This window comes from Miscanthus floridulus, chromosome 6 (genome assembly GCF_019320115.1).
Source record: "Miscanthus floridulus cultivar M001 chromosome 6, ASM1932011v1, whole genome shotgun sequence".
In the NCBI taxonomy this organism is placed as follows: Eukaryota; Viridiplantae; Streptophyta; class Magnoliopsida; order Poales; family Poaceae; genus Miscanthus; species Miscanthus floridulus.
Genome location: NC_089585.1, coordinates 11,551,666 through 11,575,225, shown reverse-complemented (window position 1 = coordinate 11,575,225; position 23,560 = coordinate 11,551,666). Strand labels below are relative to the sequence as shown.

Sequence of the window (23,560 nt, the reverse complement as noted above, 5' to 3'; positions counted from 1 at the left end):
CGTTTGAACGGGAGGTCAGGCACGGAGGGAGAGAGCCAGTCAGGCAGAAAAAAGGCGGATGAGACTGCGACCGCGAGCGACGGCACGGCCGAACGGGCAGAGCGAAACGGAGACGCAAGACAAAACGAGCCCACGGAATGGATGGAGGGAGACTGGAGACGGAGAGGCGATGTGGGCCGCGCGGGCTGGAGGGGATGGGGGACAAGCGGCCGACAGCCCGGCACATTCACATGTCGCCGCTTTATGGCACGGCTGGACCTGGACAGCTACGCGTCCCGTGTCCGTCCCGTCCGGCCACCCGCAGTTACCCACCCTGCCGCCCACCCGTCTGTTTCAAACTACCACTCCTGGTAGGAGGCGGGTACAGTTACTGTACTTTGGTCCAAATCGCGCTGGAATGCGTTCCACGCGTTTCAAAATCCAAACTCTCTCCGTGCCCGTGCGTGCGTGACTGCGTGCCTTCCTCTCCTCCGCTAGATTTTTTAATTTTTTTAAAACAAAGAGGTCCTTTAGCAACTTTTTTTATGAGCCAGCAGCATGCGCTAGGAATTTCAACGGCGACCGGCGGACCGCCGTCGGCCGGGGATCGAACGGCTGGTTCCAGCGTGGACCCGCTTGCCGTTTCCGGGGCCGCTGCAGGGCGCCCAACCGGCAGCCGGGGCCCACTTGTGGGGCCACCCGCGCGAGTGCTGTACCGCGATTTTCCTTGTTTATTATTGAAATTAAATATATTCCCCATTTGGGAAGTCTGGAGCCTCGCTTGCCCGTTCTCTCTCTTACGTTTTGCGCCTCACCTTATTCCGTATTCGCATAACAGATATATTCAGTGACACTCTATCACATTAGGACAATAGGACACGTAGAAATTTTTATACAGGTGATTAGCATTACGTTTAGGGGCTCATACGCAAAAACTATCGCGACCTGACTAGCGAGTGACCGCGGCCCACTATAACCAAACCACCTCCCCTCGTTGGCCTCGCTGCCTTTTCCTTTTCCTTCCCCTTCCTCGCCCTCCGGCCTCGCTCTCCCACACGAAGACGAGGAAGCCGCCGAGCGCGGAGCCCAGCACGCCGCCGCCGGCCATGTCGGTGGAGACGGAGCGGAGCTCCACCGAGTCCTCCGCAGCCTCCGGGCTCGACTTCGAGGACACCGCGCTCACCCTCACCCTCCGCCTCCCGGGCTCCGCCCCCGCCGCCGTCGCCTCCTTGTCCTCGTCCTCCTCCGCCTTCCCCGACGCCGACCGCAAGCGCGCCTCCTCAGACGCCGACCCCGACCGCTCCTCCCCGCTCGCCGCGTCCTCCGACGCTGCACCGGCACCCAAGTACGCCGCCTTCCCCGGCCGATGAACACAGCCTTTCCTTTTTATTTTCTCCCACGGGAACTGCGTAGCGGTTGCTTTGGCCTATGACTATGACTATGAGATGGAGTGGAGTTTGATGTTGGTTCCTTGCTTCCTCCTCCTGTTTTGGTGCGCAGGGCGCGGGTGGTGGGGTGGCCGCCGGTGAGGTCGTACCGCAAGAACGCGCTCGCCGACGTCGCGGGCTCCAGCAAGGCCAACCAGGCCGCCAAGTTCGTCAAGGTGGCCGTCGACGGCGCGCCCTACCTGCGGAAGGTGGACCTCCAGGCGTACGCCGGCTACGACCAGCTCCTCCGCGCGCTCCAGGACAAGTTCTTCTCCCACTTCACCATCAGTTAGTTCTACCGTACCACCCCCTTGCTTCGTGCTTCCTCCTGAGTTTAATTTCCCAGCGCCTTGCTCTGTTTGATCGAGCGTTCCAGCTGACGAAGATTGTTTTGGCTTGATGATGCCCCGCGCGAGGGCAAGTTTGCCGACGACGAGAGGGAAGCTGAAGTGGCGGTTGGGGATGGGAGTGGAAGGGACGGAGGAGAGTAAGACGTGCCCACGTACGAGGACAAGGATGTGGCGACTGGAGCTCGTCGGCGACGTCCCCTGGAAGTGAGCTCCTGTGCTGCTATTTTGTTCTACTTTCCCTAATAAGTGATTATCTATGCAGTTTCTGCACGATTTACGTGCTTTTGTAGTATTTTTTTACTCGAAATGGTTCTTAGCGTATGATTATTGTTAGGATCTTGCACTAGTCAGTCAGATTGGATGTGGTACCTTTGATTTAACTGTCTTTACAGTCCTTTGATTAAGTCGTTACTATTTAGTAGCTTTTAGTACTCCAAAGGTTTGTTCCTAGGTGCGATCATACTTAGGATCTGAATTCCTCATCAAATTGGACGTTGTAGCTTTGATTTTAGAAGTTCTTCCAAGTTCTGATGAAGTAGGGTTTTTTAGGGGGGTGGGGGGGTGGAATAATTAGATTGTGGTGGGTGGATTGCAACAAACATGACTGTATTTTTATTTTGGGTAGGAAAGAAGAAACAGATCCTAGAAAGAGTTGTTGGATAAATAGGGATGGATTAGGGGTTTGAATGGATTGCTTGGAGAAGTTACTTCATCTAAACCATCATTATGAAGTGACTAGATCTAATTCAGATAGGCACAGAGGTTTGGTTTTTTGACTTAGTTTTTTATTTTTTATTTACAATGATGCATCTTTTAAGTGAGATTCTTGAGAGGCGCTGTTGGCTGTTGGCAGTAATTCATGCATGTAGTGTAAGTGCATCTGAGAGACGAATACTCCTCATGCTGCATCAACTGATCTGAAGTGTACTATCGCGACAGGAGAATAATTAGCCCCCCCCCCCCCCCACCCCCCCCCCACCCCCCCCCCCCACCCCACCCCCCCCCCCCCCCCCCCCCCCCACCCCCCACCCCCCCCCCCCCCCCCCCCCCCCCCCCCCCCCCCCCCAACACACACACACCAACAACAATGACAATGACAACCTTTAGCTCACAGCGATCATGCAATCCGCTGATCAAATGAAACTGAAACAGTTAGCAGGGAAAAAATGAATTTTATTATCCACAGCTCATTGTTTTTTGGGTTTTTTAACCTTAGATTCCATCCAGAAACATCATTCACGTGGACCAATCACAACAATTTGATCTTGCATGGTATGCGTTGCTGTTTCTGTTTCTAGCTTTTAACATATTATTAAGCAACTTTTATGTACAGAATCCCTATGTTTGAAAAGAATTGACTTTAGCTACTTTGGATAAGGTTTGTCTTTCTAGTTTTGTTCTCCACTACTAGATAGGTAGAGTAAACTGTTCCCCTGACATATTGGCTAACTATGGAGCAAATTGCTCCTTGGTCCGCCTTCTAGAAAATATGTTATATTGAGCATTGGGATGGGTCTGTCTGAGTTAATCTCATTTGTATTTTCTTCCTTGGTCATATTGCAATGAGTAGAGTAGCGCTTGATACCGAACTGCAAGGATGTAGTAGAATGTTCCCGTCAAGTTTCTAACTAGTGGTTTTGTAGGATGTTTGTGGAAACCTGCCAGCGTCTTCGTCTGATGAAAGGTTCAGAGGCCGTTAACTTAGGTATATGATTTCCTCTAAAGCCTACGTTCATGTATTAGAATTGTCTGCCTTTTCACAGCCATTGTGATTCATCTGGTTTATTTTTTCTGTTATTCACAGCACCAAGAGCTGCCCGATGAGGCACTCCACCCTTGGTACCCACTGGCTTCTTGAAGGAAAGAGGAAACTTTGCTGTTTTGAGGATCTTCACGTGAGATAGAAATGTGTACAGTTGTCACCTACTGCTTTTGGTCCCCTTGTGCTATTGAGTTGAGGAAAGTTTGTAGTTCCATTACTTATCTGTAGTTTCTACTTATAGATGCGAAGCTTGAAATACACATGGCTACAGTGTCTTTTGATGAATAAGACCAGACACACAGAACTGAACTCGTTCTTCCACATTTCCACACGGTTGCCATTTCGTGGTTATGTGGTGGTGCTTGCTATAGGTGTGAGGCTGATGGCATAGCTGCCATTTATACATCTTAATCATATTGTGTTGAGCTATGATTTTGTTTGAGAGTTCATGGTTATTCATCCTATGGGATGCTGGTCAACTATTCCCTCGCCAGTACATTCTGATTTGCTCTGTCGCCTGGTGGTGCTTGTTTGCTATGCTTCGTTGAATTACTAGCTGACATGCTTGGGGTACCAATTGAGTTGAAATTCAGAGGGCTAATGTTTGATGTTTCACTCCCGTTCATATGCAGTAGGATGTTTCAATGGTTATAGTATAGGGCTGAAAATGCTTGGTCACGACATCTTCAATGCCGAAACGACTCTGGAATCTTTTCATATTTTCTCAATTTAACTTTTTAAAGTAGTGTTTTGAAAATGAATTAAGAAAAAATAAAAGGTTTTATATACAGCAATGGTGAGAAACGGTCATAATCTATATCATTTATACGTAAACAAATCCGGTAAACAAGATTTCACATTAATGATTTCAATTTTCATACTTTCTTTCACCAAGTTCTGAACACCTAGAGCGTACTAGGCGTAATATAGTGTCAACTTTGGTGTTACTTCGTTGCACCGAAGCCTTGGCAATGCCAGATGGAACGGTCATTGAAAATGGGAGTCAGGGAAGAACCGATACGGGGAAAAAAATACCTTAGTCCTTAGCACCTGACCATGTGCGAGACAGCCAGAGTGATCGCCTGAGATCACTGCTGTCCACGGTAAAACTATTCTCGGTTGGAGAAGAATCATGGTCGAATTCCAGCCATGTTCCTTCAGCGATGCTCTCAATTAAAACTAACTTGAATGACTCTTTAAAAAAAAGTACACATCTCAACAGATAAGAAAAAAGAAAAATAGGTGGCGGAACATACAAATAGAAGAATCTCAACAGATAAATGCTGATGTCTCTTTCCATGCTAATGCTGGTCAAGGCAGCTGGGGATTTGTTATTTGTAAAGTTGTGTTGCAGGGCAGTTCAGGACTGAAGTTGTTTCAGTTCCCTACATACTGAAGTTGTTTCTGTTCTGCGCAGCACTGAAAGGCCTCTTTCAACTTGATATGAATCATATTATCTGGAAGATGAACAGGGATGGATATTGAGCCAGTTCAACTCGGTTCGGCTTCGTTAAGCTAATGAGCTAGCTCGGCTTGGCTCGTTAACTTAGTGAGCTAGAGGGCTAACTCTGTCCAGCTTGTTTACTGGCTCGAGCTAGCTCGTTTGGTTCCTGAGGGGAATTCAGATAACTTGTATTAGAAAATGTCAATTGCACAGTAGGAACCGATTATGTTTTAATATCAAATCTTTAACCTTTTCAAAGGGAAGTAGATAACAATGATTCCATCAAGTATACAGACAGACCAATACGTCAACGAATATGTACAGATGAGTAACAGAGAGAGCTAATTTTGCTATGTATTTGTTATATGCACTGGCTGATGAAGTTTTTTTTGAATGTCACCGGGGGAGGGACTCCCACCAATTTTTTTTTTATTTTTTAGTCCTTTTTTTGAATTTTTTTTACAAATATATTTTTGAAGGTATGATTTTAAAATCTGGACCCTTAGCTCGGCGCCATCGTCGCTGGCACCGAGCTTACACTGCTCGACGCTATCGTTGCTGGTACCGAGGTCGGGGCCACGTTGGCGCCATAGACGCTGACATGGCAGCCAGCTCCGCGCCATGGATCTTGGCGCCGAGCTCGGCGCCAACAATCCTGACACCAAGCCCTCTCTTACGTATGGGCCCGAGGTTCCTTTCTCTCTTCCTCTCTCTTTCTCTTTCTCTCACCGCCGCCCACTCTCACCGCCGCCGCACCGTCCCCACCCGCGCGCCCGTGCCCGCGCCGGCCATCCCTGGCCGCGCCCTCGCCCTCGGCGGCCGTCCCCGCCCGTGGCCGCGCCCGCGCCGGCCGTCCCCAGCCGCCTCCGCGCCCTCTGCGGCCGTCCCCTCCCGCGCCCGTGCCAGCCGTCCCCATCCGCGCCCGCGCCCTCGGCGACCGTGTCGTCCCCGGGCCCTGCAGTGTCCGGTCACGCCAGGTAAAAATTGTGAATATACAATGTAGGTGCTTAGTTAGCTTTGATTGTAATGTAGTAGTTCGATTATTTGTTATTTACTAGTTAATATGATGACTGAGGTAGTTGATTTAGTTAGTGATCTAGTGAGATAGATATGTAGATAGATAGAAACATACATACATAGGTACATAGACATAGCTATCTGTGAGTACACTGTATATATATATACATACGTAGTTATTATCTTATTTACTTAGTTTGTAGTTAGAAAGTACTTGTTAGGTACTATCTATCGTCTAATTTAGACTAAAGGATATGTGTTTTGTTATGTGTTTGGATATGTTGAGTTTGTTGACATGCAAAGCGTGCTTGTGCTATTCATGAACGAAAAGAGGAAGGGAACTACCATTATGTGGGAGGGTTATCTTGGTCCTGATTTCTTTGAGGAAGCTCTTTATGAGAGGTTCCTAGTTGAGAGTAAAAGTTATTTCACCAAAGAGACACCACTGAGAGGATACGATGAACGGAAAGAAGAGTGTCCAAAATGCATGCATGGTGAGGACTGCCTAGTGTAGATGTTCATCGAGGGAATAGATGGAGGTCGTCATTTCTTCAAATGCCCGCGAGCATGGGTAATTGCTATTACTATTTGTTTCTTTAATATGTTCCTCTTCTATACAACTTACATGACATACTTATTGCAGTCTTCCTTGGCCGAAAAAATTGTGGGTTCACTAGGTGGGTCGATCCTCGACCTATTTATCTGCATGCGGAGTACATCTACTACCTGCAGGACCGCATCTTCGATCTAGAAAGGGAAGTTAGCAGCGGTTACAAGGATGACGAACATGACGACAACAACAATGGTGCCGATTCATAAGAGGTACTCTGCAATGATCCATATTACACCTGCCCTAACTACAAGAACAAGGGGCCTCCACCGTCACCCCACCACCACCACCAACAACATGGGCGAACCTAGCCTGATTTCAGGTAGTCCGAGGACTACCCTAGCCAAAATTATTATTACTAGTTAGATTTAAAAGTCCAAATTAGAAGTCTAATGTTCTTAAGATATTAGTACCACAACTATATCTCCTCTTGACTGGTGCTCGATTGTGTTGGTATCTGCTAAGTTTATATTATATCTTAGATTATACACTATATTGATTGTGAAATATTTTTACTGCGCATACCCTAGGTTCAAATCTTGGGTCCGCCACTGACAACAACAATGGGAGGCTACTGTGGAGAAGGTGCAACATAATTTGCTATGTGACCACACTACTAGGACGACCCTATCTTATTCACATGGCACATCCATGTGTTTGTTGCTTGGTTTAATTACTTAGGGCATGTTAGGTTTAGTCAAAGGAACTCTGTATCCTAGTTCGGTACATGTTCTCACATGCCATTTCATGTGTTTCGTGTGTTGAATTATATAATGCCCTACTTCGTTAGGTTTTATTTGCAGCACGTGATCACATTTCACTATGTCCGTAATATTATACTAAATATTATGACCACAAATAATGAAAACAACTACATAATGAAAAGTCCAATACTATGCCACATTAAACAACACAAAAAATATTAGAAGTACGTGCTGACAGTAGACAACATTATCCATAAATAAACCATAGAACTAGCAAGTCATAGAGACTACTGAGTGCAACGAGGTCACTTTTCCTTCCTCAGGACATCGGGATTCTCCTCCACCGCTTCTTTCGCTCGGCGTGCACGCTCAAGCTTCTTCTCCCTCTCCTCCCTGTACGCAGCAACACACCCCATTTCCTCATCTTCCTTGTGCTCCTTTTTTACAGCCTCCTCTCCGCGTCTCTTCTCCATCATCTCCTTGTCCTCTGCCTCCCACCGCAACAGTTTTGCATCCATTCCTTGTCTTCAGGCATGATCTCAGTGTCGATTCACTGCTCAAAATCATAGAGTAGTGGAGGGGTTTATAAAAAATACAATTGTTACAAAACAAAAAATCATGTAAGATGTCATATGACATAAATATCAATTCCTCACCATCTTGTTAATGTGGCGCTGACGAAATGTAGGCTCAAACGCAAAATTGGAACACATCCAATACCTCTGTCTATACGTGTCCTCTTCATCGGACTTGGCTACCTTGCAAGGATCGCTTCAAAAGCACATGGGCACTGGAACACCACTAGGCAGAGGCAATGGGTCGAAGGCATTTCTGATCATCCGGCCATAACTACAATTCAACCAATTTCGTTCTAAGAACCGAAAGCAATTAACATTAAACCCTAAACCTAGGGTTTCCCATTTGATGTACAACAATGAACCCATAACATAACAACATACGCTGAGGTTACCTTGGTTTGCTAGCTTTTACATGCCTTGGCATCCTATGGATGTATAATACAAATATTAAAAATTGCATGAAACCCTAAGTCATGACGATTTTTAGGTTGAAAAATCTAACTAATATATACCGAATCAATGCGAAAAAAAACTAGGAGGGGAGCGAGGATACCTTGCTCTCTAAGATCTATGGATCAAATCAAAGTTTCTAAGGTCCAATATGCCAATTCCTGAGGTAGGGCGAAGTGGGAAGAGAAAAAAACTGAGAGGGAGGAGAAAGAAGAGGAAGAAGGCTTGGGCAGGAAGGTTGAGGCCGGGTTAAAACACCAGGTCGGCGCCATAGATATTGGCATCAAGCTTGGCGCTAAGATCTATGACGCCAAGCTTGGCGCTAGGATCTATGGCACCGAGCTACCTACCAAGTCAGCACCACATCTACATCGAGCCCAAAGACCTCGGCGCCAGCAACGATGGCGCCAAGCTAAGGGTCTAGATTTTGAAATCATACCTCCAGGGGCATATTTGTGAAAAAATTTCAAAAAAGTGCTAAAATGAAAAATTCAGGGACTCCCACCTGAATAAGGTGCAAGACCAGTGATCAAACTCGTTGGCTGGCTCAATCGAGAACACATGCCACCGCACTACTAGTGCGTTTGCACCGGCTAATGATTTGACAAGCATGTGCTTGTTAGTAGCTGCTTGGTGGATTCCATGGCGGAGGACAGAGGTGGAGTGGGTGCGTTGTAGCCACTAGGTAAGAACTGTGACCCTCCGAACAATGTGTAAAGTAATCTGCTGCTCTCTCTCTCTCTGTAAGTGCAGTAGGGGTAGGCATCGAAAGGGCTCCCCTGCTGCTGCACTATAGCCGTAGCAAGGGTAGGCACCGAAAGACTCCCCTGCCGCACTGTAGCCATAGCAGGGGCAGCACCAAAGTTAGTCCTGCTGTCACATCTAGTCACTATAGCAGCATGGCAGCCTGGCATGTCTGTGTACTAGGATTAGATAGATAGAGTTGTATATATAGCTTCCCACTGCAACTCAGTAAAGTTGAAGCGAGTTCAGTTTTGCCATCTCCTCTACAGAGCTTCGGCCAACGCTGGTGCTTGTGCTGTGTGTGTGTGCGCTCTATTCTCCCTCCCTTCTTCTACCTCTAGCCATAGTGAGCGAGAATGCCGGTGAGCAGTCAGCTCACCCGTGCGGGAGATCTTAGAATCAACAAGTGGTATCAGAGCCGTACAAGCTCCATCGCTGGACTAACCGCTGGCGATGATAGACGGTTTGGAGATGGGCGACAACAGCAATGCTGTTGTGGCTGCCTAGCCACGATAGAAGGTCATCATGCACATGGTACAGGAGGTCCACAACACCAATTGGTTGACGCTGACTCACACCAACTATGGCGAGTGGGCGGTGACCATGAAGGTCAAGCTCAGAGCCCGACGACTCTAGAATGCCATTGCCAAGGGCACCAACAACTAACAAGATGACATGTCAGTGTTGGAGGCTATCCTTGCTGCTATGCCAGCGGAGTACAGGGAGCCGTTAGGGGTGAAGAACTCTACTAAGGAGGCGTAGGAGGCTATTGCAGCGATGCGCATCGGCTCCGATCGTGCAAAGAAGGCGACGGCCCAGCTGCTAAAGTAGGAGTACGCCAACCTCAAGTTCAAGGATGGTGAGTCGATGGAGGACTTCTCCCTCCTCCTGCAATCACTCATCAGCAAGCTAAGGAGCCATGACATCACCATCAATGAAGAAGAGGCGGTCTCTAAGTACCTCCACTCCATGCTGGTGAAGTACATCCAGATTGCTCTCTCCATAGAGATGATGCTAGACTTGTCCACCCTCATAGTTGAGGATGTGACAGGCCATCTATGGGCGATGGACGGGCGCATGGAGTAGGCCACTGCAACAACAGACATTGGCAAGCTGCTGCTGATAGAGGAGGAGTGGGCTGCCCGGATGAAGAAGTCCGGGGAAGCCTCCTCCAGCCACGGTGGTGATGGCAAGCACCGCGGTAAGGCTTCTTTAGAGAAGAATAAGAAGAAGAAGGTTGCCCCCAATGCCTGTCGGCGCTATGAGAAGATAGGCCATTGGGCAAAAGAGTGCCCAAATCGCAAGTAGGAGAAGAAGGCTAAGGCTCATTTAGCGCAGGCTGATGAGGATGATGAGTCCACTTTCCTGGTGGCGATGTTCTATGCACTGCACGATATTGAGGCCAAGGAGAAGGGAGAGGTGATGGCAGTGGAAGGGCACGGCAAGGCTCTAAAGGCTGTCAACCTCGATGAACTGCGTGCCCATGTCCACCTTGGATGTGTGGGCGGTGAGCATGAGCAGTGGTGGTACCTAGACTCTGATGCTAGCAACCATATGATGGGCTCCAAGGAAGACTTCTCTGAGCTCGACGGCAACATGACTGGCATGGTGAAGTTCGGTGATGGCTCAAGGGTGGCGATCTAAGGGCGCGGCACCATCATCTTCAGGTGCCAAAATAATGACCACCGCACACTGACAGATGTGTACTACATCCTACAGCTGCGTTCAAGCATCGTCAGCATCGGGAAGCTGGACGAGCGCAGATGTGAGGTACTACTCGAGAGCGGGATCTTGAAGATTTAGGATCAAGAGCAACGTCTTCTCGTGAAGGCAAAATGCTCACGTAATCGATTGTACCTGCTCGACTTGAAGGTGGAGCAGCCAGTGTGCCCGGCAGCACAGCACACCGAGGAGCCATGGCTGTGGCATGCTCAGTTCGGCCATCTTAGCTTCGACACGCTCAGTCGGCTGGAGAAGATGGTCTGAGGGCTACCCCACATCAACCACGCAGGCGAGCTATGTGATAGCTGCCTGGCCGGGAGGCAGAGAAGGCTGTTGTTTCCAAAGGCGGCCAAGTATCGCATGACGGATGCTCTTGAGCTCGTCCATGGCGATCTCTATGGGCCAATCACGCTAGCCACAAACGGTGGTTGGCGGTACTTCCTCTTGCTCATGGATGATTATAGTCGCTATATGTGGCTACAACTCCTGACGAGCAAGGACGAGGTAGCAAAGGCGATCAAGAAGTTCAAGGCGTGCGCGGAGGTGGAGAGTGGTAAGAAGCTGCGCATGCTGCAAACTAATCGTGGTGATGAATTCACTTCAGTGGAGTTCACTGTGTACTGCATGGATCAGGGTGCGGTGCGACACCACACCATGCCGTACTCGCCACAGCAGAATGGTGTGGTGGAGCGGTGGAACTAGACGGTGGTCGGCATGGCTCGATCCATGATGAAGGCCAAAAGCATACCGGTAAGGTTCTAAGGTGAGGCAGTGACCACAATGGTGTTCATCCTCAACCACGCACCCACAAAGGCCCTAAAGGGCATGACACCATTTGAAGCTTAGTATGGGCGCAAGCCAAGCGTGTCCTTCCTCTGAACATTCGGCTGCATCGGCCATGTTAGGAAGACAAAGCCCGTCCTCACCAAGCTGAAGGATAGGAGCACACCGATGGTGCTCCTAGGTTACGAGGAAGGTACCAAGATATATCGGCTCTACGATCCATGTGGAGGCAAGGTGGTTGTCTCGCGTGACATCATGTTTGATGAGAAGGTAGCCTAGGACTAAGACAGTCTGGGCACGGGGGAAGTTGGTGGCTTTACCAACACCTTTATCATCGAGCACTTGGTCATCCACGGTGGTGCAGACGCTGGAGAGGAGGTGCTGACCACTCTAGCAACAGAGCCGAGCACTCTTGGGGTGGTGTTGAGCACTCCTGAGAGGGGTGCTGAGCACTCAAGAAGTGGTGCCAACCACTCTAGGATGGGTGTCGAATGCTCCTATGGCGGTGCTGAGTAGTCCTACAGTGGTGCCGACCACTCTAGGACGAGTGTCGAATGCTCCCATAGAGGAGCCAAGAGGTCTTGCAGTGGTGCCGACCACTCCAAGATTGGTGCCGAGCACTCCTGCAATGGTGCCAATCACTCCAGGAGTGGTGATGAGCAGTCCAAGAGCAGTGCCGAGCACTGTAGCTGGGGTGCCGAGCACTCTAGGTGCTGTGCCGACCACTCTAGGGAAATAGGTGACTCCATTGACACCAATCAAGTTCACCTCACCTCCAAGCGACATCACTGAGTTCATGGATGCCTTCCATGATGGCGAGGAGGTGCAGTTCCACAGGCTGGACGATATCATCAGTGGCACAGGGTCCTCAGGCTTGGCAGGTCAACTACTCAATGACCTAGAGCTCCTTCTCATTAGTACAGAGGAACCACCCATGTTAGCGCTGGCCAAACGCGATGCAAATTGGCGACGAGCGATGCTGGAGGAGATGAAGGCGATCGAGGAAATGAGACTTGGAAGCTCATCGATCCACCTATAGGATGTCATCTGATTGGCCTAAAGTGGGTGTACAAGGTCAAGCAAGACGAGCGCAGCGCCATTGTCAAGCACAAGGCGTGCCTCATCGCTCGAGGCTTTGTCTAGCATGAGGGCATTGACCTCGAGGAAGTCTTTGCGTCGGTAGCACGCATGGAGTCTATTCGACTGCTGCTGGCTTTAGCAACAGTGAAGGACTGGCACGTCCATCACCTGAACATAAAATTGGTCTTTTGTAATGGTGAGCTGGCGGAGACGGTCTTCATCAGGTAACCTTCAGGTTTCACCATCAAGGGAGCGGAGCATAGGGTGCTCCGACTACGTAAGGTGCTCTATGGGCTATGGCTGGCCACATAAGCATGGAATACCAAGCTTGATGCCACACTAGGTGAGCTTGGGTTCTTATGGTGTGCAACCGAGCACACGCTCTACACGCGGCAACAGGGGAAGGAGGAGCTCATCGTCGACATGTATATGGACGACTTGATCATCACCGGCACACATGCGGAGGACATCGATAGCTTCAAGTGCGAGATGGTGACTCGTTTTCAAATGAGCGATCTCGATGCGCTCTCCTACTACCTAGGCATCGAGGTTACATAGGAGAAGGAGGCACTCATGCTTGGACAGAGCGCATACGCCTCAAAGCTGTTGGAGCGGAGCGACAAGGCTGAGTGCAAGCCATGCATGATTTTGATGGAGGAGCGGCTGAAGCTGACTAAGGCTAGTACCACGGCGAAGGTAGATACAACACTCTACCGGAGCATCATTGGTGGTCTGTGCTACCTAGTCCACACAAGCCTAGACATTATGTTCGCCATGGGCTACGTTAGCCACTTTATGGAGGATCCCCAAGAGGATCACTGGGCCACGGTGAAGTGGCTACTATGCTACATCAAGGGGATGGTAGATCAGGTGATCATCTTCTCCAAGATTAGCAGAAGTGGAGTACAACTCACTATGTTCAATGATGCAAATATGGTGGGGGACATCGATGGACGGTGGAGCACCTCTGGCGTGTTTGTCTTCCTCAGGTCGGCTCCAATCTCATGGCTGTCACTGAAACAGAAGATGGTGGTGTTATCCATGTGTGAGAAAGAGTATGTGGCGGCAGCCACAGTGGCATGCCAAGCTATGTGGCTGTGCTGGCTGCTGGATGAGCTGATCAGTGTGGAAACTCACCCACCAGCACTGATGGTGGATAACCAACCCACCATTGCCCTCGCGAAGAATCCGGTTCTCCATGACCAGAGCAAGCACATTGATGTCAAGTTCCACTTTCTCACGGATTGTGTTGATAGAGGGCAGTCTTCATTGATTTCGTCGAAACTGATCGACAACTCACGGACGTCCTCACCAAGCCGCTCGACCGTCTTCGGTTCACGGAGCTGAAGAAGATGATCGGCATGGTGGAGGTTCTAGGGTTAGCAGTAGGATTATGGGAAGAATTGTAAAGTAATATGCTGCTCTCTCCCTCTGTACATGCGGTAGGGGCAGGCGCCGAAAGGCTCCCCTGCCGTACTGTAGCCACAGTAGGGGCAGGGGCCAAAGTCAGCCCTGCTGTCATATCTAGTCACTGTAGCAGCATGACATACTGGCATGTCTGTATACTAGGATTAGATGGGTAGAGTTGTATATATAGCTTCCCACTGCAACTCAGTAAAGTTGAAGTGAGTTTAGTTTTGCTATCTCCGAGCTCTGACCAACGCGGGTGCTTATGCTATGTGTGCGCTCTGTTCTTCTCCCCTTCTTCTACCTCTAGCTATAGTGAGTGAGAACGCCAGTGAACAGTTGGCTCATCCGTGAGGAAGATCTCAGGACCAACATAATACACCATCACATTGGGTGTAGGGGATTGACCAGATAGGCGATGATGGGAGGCGGCAAAGGAAAGTGGAGAAGTGACAAGAGTCAAAGAACAAGGAGAGAGTCAAGACTTGTTGCAAGTGTAGTACCGATCAGTCAGGGACTCAGTGTCTCTAAGGTTAGACGGGATGCTGGACCATATTATTGTTGCGATGGGTAGATTTGAGAGTTGTGCCAGATGGTTCTTACGAGCCAAGTTAAGTTGAGTCAGTTATTGAGCCAAAAGTTTCTTGTCTAGCCCTAAAGATGGATGTAAGCTTAGCCTTGGTGACATCCTTAAATTAGCGAATCGGGCAGGAGCCTATATGGATGTTTATTCATGCAATTAAGATTTGATGTTGTATGAGTTAGCATTTGTGTTATCTCTAGGACTCTTATTGTAGGCTCATTCATTTCTAAGGTTAGCAGCGAATGAAGTCCATCGGCCATGCAATGCAAGGAAATTAATCAAAAGGATGAACTAATCAGATATATTTATGTGTATCCATGCAAGGAAAGAAAGATATTAAGAGCTGATATGCAAGGAATTGAGATATATTCATTTGGCAAAAGAAAAGTTCAAAGAAAACAAATCAATTAGAAAAGTCCAATTAGAAACCTCGTGAAACTTGAAGTGACACATGTGCACTAAATAAAGATTATGTGTAGAGAGGGTGTGAATACATGTATATGTCTGGTCTCTGGCTACATGCCTTGAGCCAACATTTAAACTTTGATGGAAGCTATTGTTTCCAAGATAAAAAGAAAACCCAAGATTTTCACATGCATGTGGAAGGAATCAAGGAACCTTCATTGCATCCCATGAAAACCCGTGGACCTCAACCAGAACCTAAAGAGCTAAGCATATGAACACGTGCGCCACTGACCGTCTGAAACTCTAGGGTAGAAAAGTTGTCGCGTTGAAGAACCATGGTCATCTCACCTGAGCTAGGTATCTGAACATGTGCGCCATTGACCGTCTGAAACTCCAGGGTAGAAAAATTGTCACGTTGAAGAACCATGGTCGTCTCCCAGCCATGTTTTTCCAGCAATGTTCTCAACCGATACCCGATAACATGATCAAATGAAAGGTCTTTCTCCGGTTCTCCCCCCTAGAACATGGGTGGGGGACGGTGATGGTGGCTGGCGAGTCATGGCTAGGCTTTGTGATTGACGTGGTCTCATCGCTGCATGCTGAATGAGGTGGAGGTGGAGGTGGTGTGGCAGCATCGCATCCGATCGGCTTGTGGAGTGTATTGGCTCACTGGCTCTCCCCTTTCCAGAGCGAAAATGACCGCCTTATCCATGCCTAGTTAGCCATCCTATCTAGGGTTGTCGCCTGCTGCCATGTCAATGTCTCTGTCTTCTTCCCTTTTGAAAGATTTATTTTGAGAAAGTGACACACCGGGAGCTTGGGAAGCTAAGGCCCTGTTTAGATTCCAAAAATTTTCAACCCAAAGTGTCACATCGAATCTTGCGGCACATGCATGGAGTATTAAATGTAGACAAAAAACAAAACTAATTGCACAGTTAAGTGAGAAATCGCAAGACAAAACTTTCGAACCTAATTAGTCCATAATTAGATACTAATTACCAAATACAAATGAAAGTGCTACAGTAGCCAAACCCAAAAAAAATTGGGAACTAAACGCACCCTAAATGAGTGTATTACTCCTACTAATAAGCTAGCTAGGCGCTTTAGTTGAGATGAAATCATGAGCAGGTCGAGCAGGCTGTAGACTTTTGTATTGTACATAGTGAGTAGACTACTATTGTAGCATGGGTTTCATGAGCACGAATGCATGATACAGTATCTTATGGCCTTGGGGCGAACAAAAGTTCAGAGGATGACTTAATGCCTACTCAAACCAGTCTCAAAATGAAATGAAATGATTAGGTGTTGGGATGTCAAACTAAGTCATCATTGGCCTTAGAAGAATGAAGAGTGCATCATGAGTTTCACAACTATATATAGAACACTTACTTTTAGAGAAGCCTTCTATTTATTTATTGAAAAGTTAAGCCTTCTATTTCTCTATGCATGATAAAAAAAACTGAGTACTCCCTTTGGTAAAAAAACATACTCCCTCTGTTCTAAATTATAAGATGTTTTGGTTTTTTTAGATTCATAACTTTTGTTATATGCACCTAGATATATATTATGTCTAATTACATAGTAAAAACTATGAATCTAGAAATACCAAAACTTCTTATAATTTGGGATAGAGGAAATATCATTTAAGAGTTGGTCAAACTTTTAAAACTACAAATATAATCTTCTAAATTATGTAGTTCAAAAATATGCAAAATTTATATATAGATAGCGTTGAAAAATACTTAAAAGATCTATAAATTTGTAGTCAAGAATATGTTCTACGAGATATTAGTAGTCAAAGATATATATATCGAAAAAGTCTTATATATATTAAAATATGGTGCGTATTTTGACAAAGTATATCTTGTGAGGAAATAGAAGTGATGAACTACTTTCGATATTTTAGTTCATGGAATTGGAGGCGAGGGGTTCGTTTGTTGTCCATGGTCTTCTTACACGTTGCATTATTGTTTTATTTAGAGGATGTAATGCGTTGATCATTTACCATCTTGTAGGGTCGAGATGACGGATTAGAGAAGGGTGAATAGTCCTTTCTAAAGTTAATTGTGCTGACTAATCGAAACAAATGTGGAAATAAAATTATCGGTCTAGCCAAGACTACACCTCTCTATCTAAGTTCTCAAACACCTTAAAAAGATTCTAATTAGGCAATGAAGGCGCCGGGCTAACTAGAGCTCACCTAAACAATTCTAGTAGCAAGGTCACACAAACATATGTAACTAGTACTTTGGCAAACAGGGGAGCTCCTACACAAACTAGTAAGCAAAAGTACAAAGCTCCTAAGCTCACTAGCGATGCTCAATAATAAGACAACACAAGCCAAATTAGAGAGCTCAAATTACTTAGCTACACAAACTAAGCAATGTAACTAACAAGGCTACTCAAGCCAAATTAGAAATGCAAGAGAGCTACTTCTAAGCTACATAAGCAAGAAGGTAACTAGTGAAAGCATCTAGGCCCCTAGTTGTGTTTCGGTGATTAATGACAATACGTGATTACTGTGACTAACATGTGTTTTGCAGAAACAATTAAGTTAGGTCATGGTAATGGAGATCGAATGGGCAATCAAGGTTGTCATGCCCTTACGATGGAAATTATTTTGGTTTTCAAAGGATGGACGGCAAGGTTAAGGATGGATTAGTTCTAAGTGTCGATTGGAGTTGGAGAGACACTTAGAGTAGTTTAGAACTTTGTTTTTCCTTTGGCTATACTATTAAGGGGGTATGAACGAGTAGCTTGACCTAGGTGAGTCTAGTGAGTTAGGTGTGGTGCACACTTGTTAAAACTAGCACTAGGTAGCTCCATAATAGCCCTTTGATCCAATGGAGCAAACTTCATTCATATATGTTCGAGAGTTGGAAGTGAATGGAGGGTCAAATACTGATCAGACGCTGGCTCTGGGTCCAGTCAGTTCATTTGACCAAGGTGAAAGCATTTGGAAGTGACCGGACACTAAGGGCCAGCGTCTGGTTGACTCCAGTAAGATCCTAGAGAGGGAGAATCCTGATTGGATATGCCTGGTCAATGCTAACCGAACACTGATCAGGTTTTGGCTACTGACCGGACGCTGCTCAGCAAGTGACCGGATGCCGGTCGACATTAGTAAGGTTCTAGTGAGGGGAAAACATGACCGAACGCGTCCGGTCAGTGCTGACCGAATGCTGTCCAGTGTCCGGTCAACACTTAACCACTGGAGTTCGAGGTGTACTGACCGGTGTGTCCGGTCAACATGACCGAAGCGTCTGGTCACCCCGTAGAGGCACATAACGGTTCGTTTTTCAGCCGGTGTTATAAATTCAACCTCTGCTCATGTGTGGGGGTACTTTTGCTCATTCCAACAGCTGAGAAACACCTTAGAGAGTGCCAAAAAGAGCAAGGTCCTAGTGAGGTGATTGAGATTTGAGAATCCCAAAGAGAGCCCTCATTAGTGAAGATCAAGAGTAGCAAAGTGTGCATCCACCTTCTCATTAGGCTTGTCGTGGTCAAGTGAGAGTTCGTGCTTGTTACTCTTGGTGATCGCCATCACCTAGATGGCTTGGTGGTGATTGGGAGTTTAGTGATCATCCGACAGAGCTTGTGGATGACCCAACTCAAGTTGTGAGCGGTTGTGGGTGATTCCCTATGATGGAGTGTCGAAGAATCAACCCGTAGAGAGCACTTGATCCTTGAGCAGATCAAGGGGGAGCTACATCCTTACGCAGGTGCTCCAACGAGGACTAGTGGGGAGTGGCAACTCTCTGATACCTCGGCAAAACATCACCGCGTTCCTCCTTCTCTATTTACTTTGAGCAATTTAATTCTTGTCTTTACATTCATAGAATTGATATGCTAGAGTAGGATTAGAACTTAGGTTGCAAGTCTTTTATATGGTAGAATAATTAGAAACACTTTCTAGGCACAAGGGGTTAATTGGGCTAACCATAGGATTTAATTATTATAAAGTAATTTAGAATTAGCCCAATTCACCCCTCTCTTGGGCATCTTGATCCTTTTAATTGGTATCAGAGCCTCATGCTCATGTATTTAGGCTTAACCATCTAGAGCAAGATGTCTCACGGGGATGGATCTCCTCCTATCTTTGAGAGAGATGACTTTCCTTATTGGAAAATTCACATGGAGGCGTATCTAGAAGCTCTAGATGTTGGTATACTTAGAGCCGCCTCATAAGGCTTCCCAAAACCTTGGGATGCTACTCACCTATAAGGCGATGAGGTGAATTACAAGAAGTGGAATGCAAAGGCTTGAAACACCATCTATAGAGGCCTTTGCAAAGATGTGTTCAATCGGGTGAGGAACCACAAAGATGCTCATGCACTATGGTCGGACGTTTGTGCGCTCCATGAGGGAACTAAGAGTGAGCGTGAGGAACGCTATCATCTTGTCATGAAAAAGCTCAACTCTTTTGAAATGCTTCCTAAAGAATGTGCTAATGAAATGTATTCACATTTGAATGTTCTTGTAGAGGAAGTCAATGGGCTTGGAGTCACTCAAATGCAACCATCTGATGTTGTAAGAAAGATCTTGAGTGTCCTCCCCATTGATAAATATGGGCATATTGTGACTGTGCTTCATCAAGATGATCTTTCTATCGCTACACCGACACAAATCTTGGAAAAGATCAATGCTCATGAGATGTACATGCACATCACCCCACAAGATGGCTCATCCTCTACCAAGAAGAAAGATAAGGACTTAGCATTCAAAGCTAGTCAAGAGAAGGGCAAAGCAAGACTTGAGTATGAGAGCTCAAGTGATGATAAAGTTGATGATGAAAGTCTTGCTCTCATGGTGAAGAAGACCGCCAAGATGCTAAAGAAGCTTAACAAGAGTGGCATCAAGTTTGATGGTAAGAAGAAGTTCTTGACTAACTCTAGAAAGAAGCCAATCTCCGAGATGGATTGCTTCAATTGTGGAGAACTTGGTCATCTAGCACACCAATGTACTAAGTCCAAGAAAGACAAGTTCAAGAACAAATACAAGGGCAAGAAAGATGACTCAAGTAATGAAGAAGAAGAAGAGAAGAAGAAGAACAAGCCATACAAGAAGAGAGATGGCAAGAAGAGGGACTTCCATAAGAAGAAGAGTGGAAAGGCATACATTGTCGGTGATTGGCTCACGAACATTGATTCATCTAGTGCCTCATCCGATGATGATAGTGACAACAAGAAGGTGGCCACAATTGTTATCAACTCTTCATCATCTTCATCGCCACCACCGCCATCATCCTCTACACACCTATGCCTTATGGCCAAGGGTGACCGCAAGGTATCGAACAATGATGATAGTAGTGATGATGAGCATGCTAGTGATGATGATAGCGATAGTGATGATAATGAATATGAATCACCTTCTTATGATGAGCTTCCTAGATTGCTAAAACAATACACTAAGATCATTATAAAAACTAGAGCTAAGAATGAAAAGCTAGAGGCTAAAAATGATACACTTTTAGCTAAATGTGATATAGCCGATAAGGCTAGTGTTGAGCTTAGAGAAGCAAATGATGCTATATCATCCAAACTCAAGGAGCTTAAATCTTCTAAGAAAGAGCTTAAAGATAAACATGATAAACTTGAGAGGACACATAATGAGCTCATCACTAGCCACAACAAGCTAAGAGAAGAATATACCACTCTTAAGGTTAATCATGATACTCTTATTATTGCTCAAGAATTCTTATCTAATGAGTCACATGATGCTACTAACAATGTTGTTAAGATTGATATAGCTACATCATGTGATGACTTGATTATTGAGAGCATTGAGCAAAATTCTAGTAGCAAGGGCAAGCAAGTGGTTGAGGCCGATGATTATGATGAGTTTGTTAAGCTCAAGAATGACAATGAAAATCTCAAGAAAGATCTTGAAGAACTCAAAACCACCAAGTCTATTATGCTAGAAACTATTGTTCATGATGATGATTTGATCCTTAAGAATGAGAAGCTCAAAGATGAGAATAAGAAGCTCAAGGAAGAGAAAAACAATGATACTCTCAAGGAAGATAACAAGAAGCTCAAGTTGGAGAAAGAGCATCTTAAGATTGGATTGAGCAAGTTCACTAGAGGCAAGCATCTTCAAAGTGAGCTACTAATGAACACTGTCATGAAGATGGATAGAAGTGGCATTAGGTACTTGGCAAATCAAGAGAAGAAGGCTCAAGCTCAACAACAATATAAGTCCAAGCCAAAGCCAAAGAGATGTTTTGAGTGTGGATAAGAAGGCCACTTTGCTCATGAGTTCTAAACCCCACCACCACAACCCTTGCCCAAGCATGCTACACCTTTTGCCTTCAATGCATACTACATGCTTAGAAAGGATTCTAGTGGAAAGATGAAAGTCATGTTCTTAGGTCCTCCCAACAAGAATAGTCCTAAGAAAATTTAGGTTGCAAAGTCACTTATTGAGAAGGTGAAGGGCCCTCAATAAGTTTGGATTCCTAAAGCTTGATCTCTTATGTGTAGGTGAACTACAAGACCAGTGGAAGTCATTGGGTTATTGATAGTGGTTGCATGCAACATATGACTGGTGATTCTCGTATGTTCACCTCACTAGATGAAGAAGTAGATGGACAAGAAAGAATCATATTTGGAGATAACTCAAAGGGTAAGGTCAAAGGATTGGGCAAAGTGGCTATATCAAATGATCATTCCATCTCCAATGTGCTATATGTTGCTTCATTGAGTTTCAACTTGCTATCCATTGGACAATTGTGTGATCTTGGCTTTCAATGCTTGTTTACCGAGAAGGAGGTTGTTGTATCCAAGAAAGATGATGATCATGTGATATTCAAAGGATTTAGATACAACAACCTATATCTAGTAGACTTCACCTCCGAAGATGTAAACTTGAAGACATGCTTATTCACTAAAACAACACTTGGGTGGCTATGGCATAGAAGACTTGCTCATGTTGGGATGAGCTCACTCAAGAAGCTAATGAAGAATGATTTGGTGAGAGGGTTAAAGGATGTGAAGTTTGAGAAAGACAAGCTTTGTAGTGCATGTCAAGCCAGCAAGCAAGTTGCAAATACTCATCCAACAAAAGCTTTCATGTCAACCGCAAGAGTGCTAGAACTCCTTCATATGGATTTATTTGGACCAACAACATACAAGAGTTTGGGAGGAAATCTTTATTGTCTTATGATTGTTGATGATTATTCAAGGTATACATTGGTATTCTTCCTTTATGACAAATCCAAAGTTGCATCTTGCTTCAAAAAGTTTGCCAAGAGAGCACAAAATAAATATGAAGTGAAGCTTAAGAAGATAAGAAGTGATAATGGGAAGGAATTTGACAACACAAATATAGAAGCATATTGTGATGAAGTTGGGATCAAGCATGAAGTCTCCACAACATATACTCCTCAACAAAATGGTGTAGTTGAGAGGAAGAACCAAACATTGATCACTCTTACAGGAACAATGCTTGATGAGTACAATACCCCTAAAGCTCTATGGGCGGAAGCAATCAACACCGCATGCTATGCATCAAACTGCCTATTCCTTCAAAAGTTCCTCAGCAAGACACCTTATGAGTTGCTCAATGGGAAGAAACCGGACGTCTCCTTCTTTAGAGTGTTTGGTTGCAAATGCTACATTTACAAGAAGCGGCAACACCTAGGAAAGTTTCAAAGATGTTGTGATATTGGTTTTCTTATTGGTTACTCATCAAAGTCCAAAGCATATAGAGTATTTAATTATGTCACCAGCTTGGTTGAAGAAACATATGATGTAGAATTTGATGAATCTAATAGCTCCCAAGGAGCACATGAGAATCTTAATGATGTAGGTGATGAACCATTGAGGGAGGCTATGAAGAACATTCCGGTTGGAGACATCAAGCCTAAAGATGATGAAGATGATGTACAAGTGATTGATCCACCTTCTTCATCAAGTGTGCCACAAGATAGTTAAAATGATGGGAGGGTAGAAAATGAAGACACTTATGTCTCTCATGAACAAATGGTGGTACAAGCACAAGATGTTGATGCTCCACAATCTCCCCCTCAAGTGGTCAATAGAAGAAATACACCTCTACTTCAAAATCATCCACGAGATCTTATCATAGGGAGTCCATCAAAGGGTGTAATGACTCAATCACAAAAACTTACTTCATTTATTGCTCATCACTCATTTGTCTCTTGCTTTGAGCCTACTAAGGTAGAAGAAGCTCTTCAACATCCGGATTGGATAAATGCCATGCATGAAGAGTTGAACAACTTCACCCGCAATGAAGTTTGAACTCTTGAAGAGCGGCCAAAAAGGGCAAGAGTCATTGGAACAAAGTGGGTGTTCCAAAACGAGCAAGATGATCAAGGTGTTGTTGTGAGGAACAAGGCAAGACTAGTTGCAAAGGGGTTCTCTCAAGTTGAATGCTTAGATTTTGGAGAGACCTTTGCACCGGTTGTAAGATTAGAAGCCATCCATATCCTCCTTGCATATGCATCACATCATGAAATGAAACTTTATCAAATGGATGTAAAAAATGCATTTTT

The 23,560-nt window shown here is 45.7% G+C and overlaps 1 protein-coding gene across 1 annotated transcript; it reads left to right on the top strand.

Annotated features, from left to right (window-relative positions):
• The first annotated feature begins 972 nt into the window (after window positions 1-972).
• On the top strand, window positions 973-3,962 carry LOC136460210 (auxin-responsive protein IAA1-like). The gene is made up of 5 exons (XM_066460001.1): window positions 973-1,324; window positions 1,480-1,698; window positions 1,900-1,960; window positions 3,400-3,461; window positions 3,561-3,962. The coding sequence occupies exons 1-4, from the start codon at window positions 1,086-1,088 to the stop codon at window positions 3,454-3,456; spliced, it is 576 nt and encodes a 191-aa protein (XP_066316098.1). The 5' UTR covers window positions 973-1,085; the 3' UTR covers window positions 3,457-3,461; window positions 3,561-3,962.
• Window positions 3,963-23,560: the final 19,598 nt, after the last annotated feature.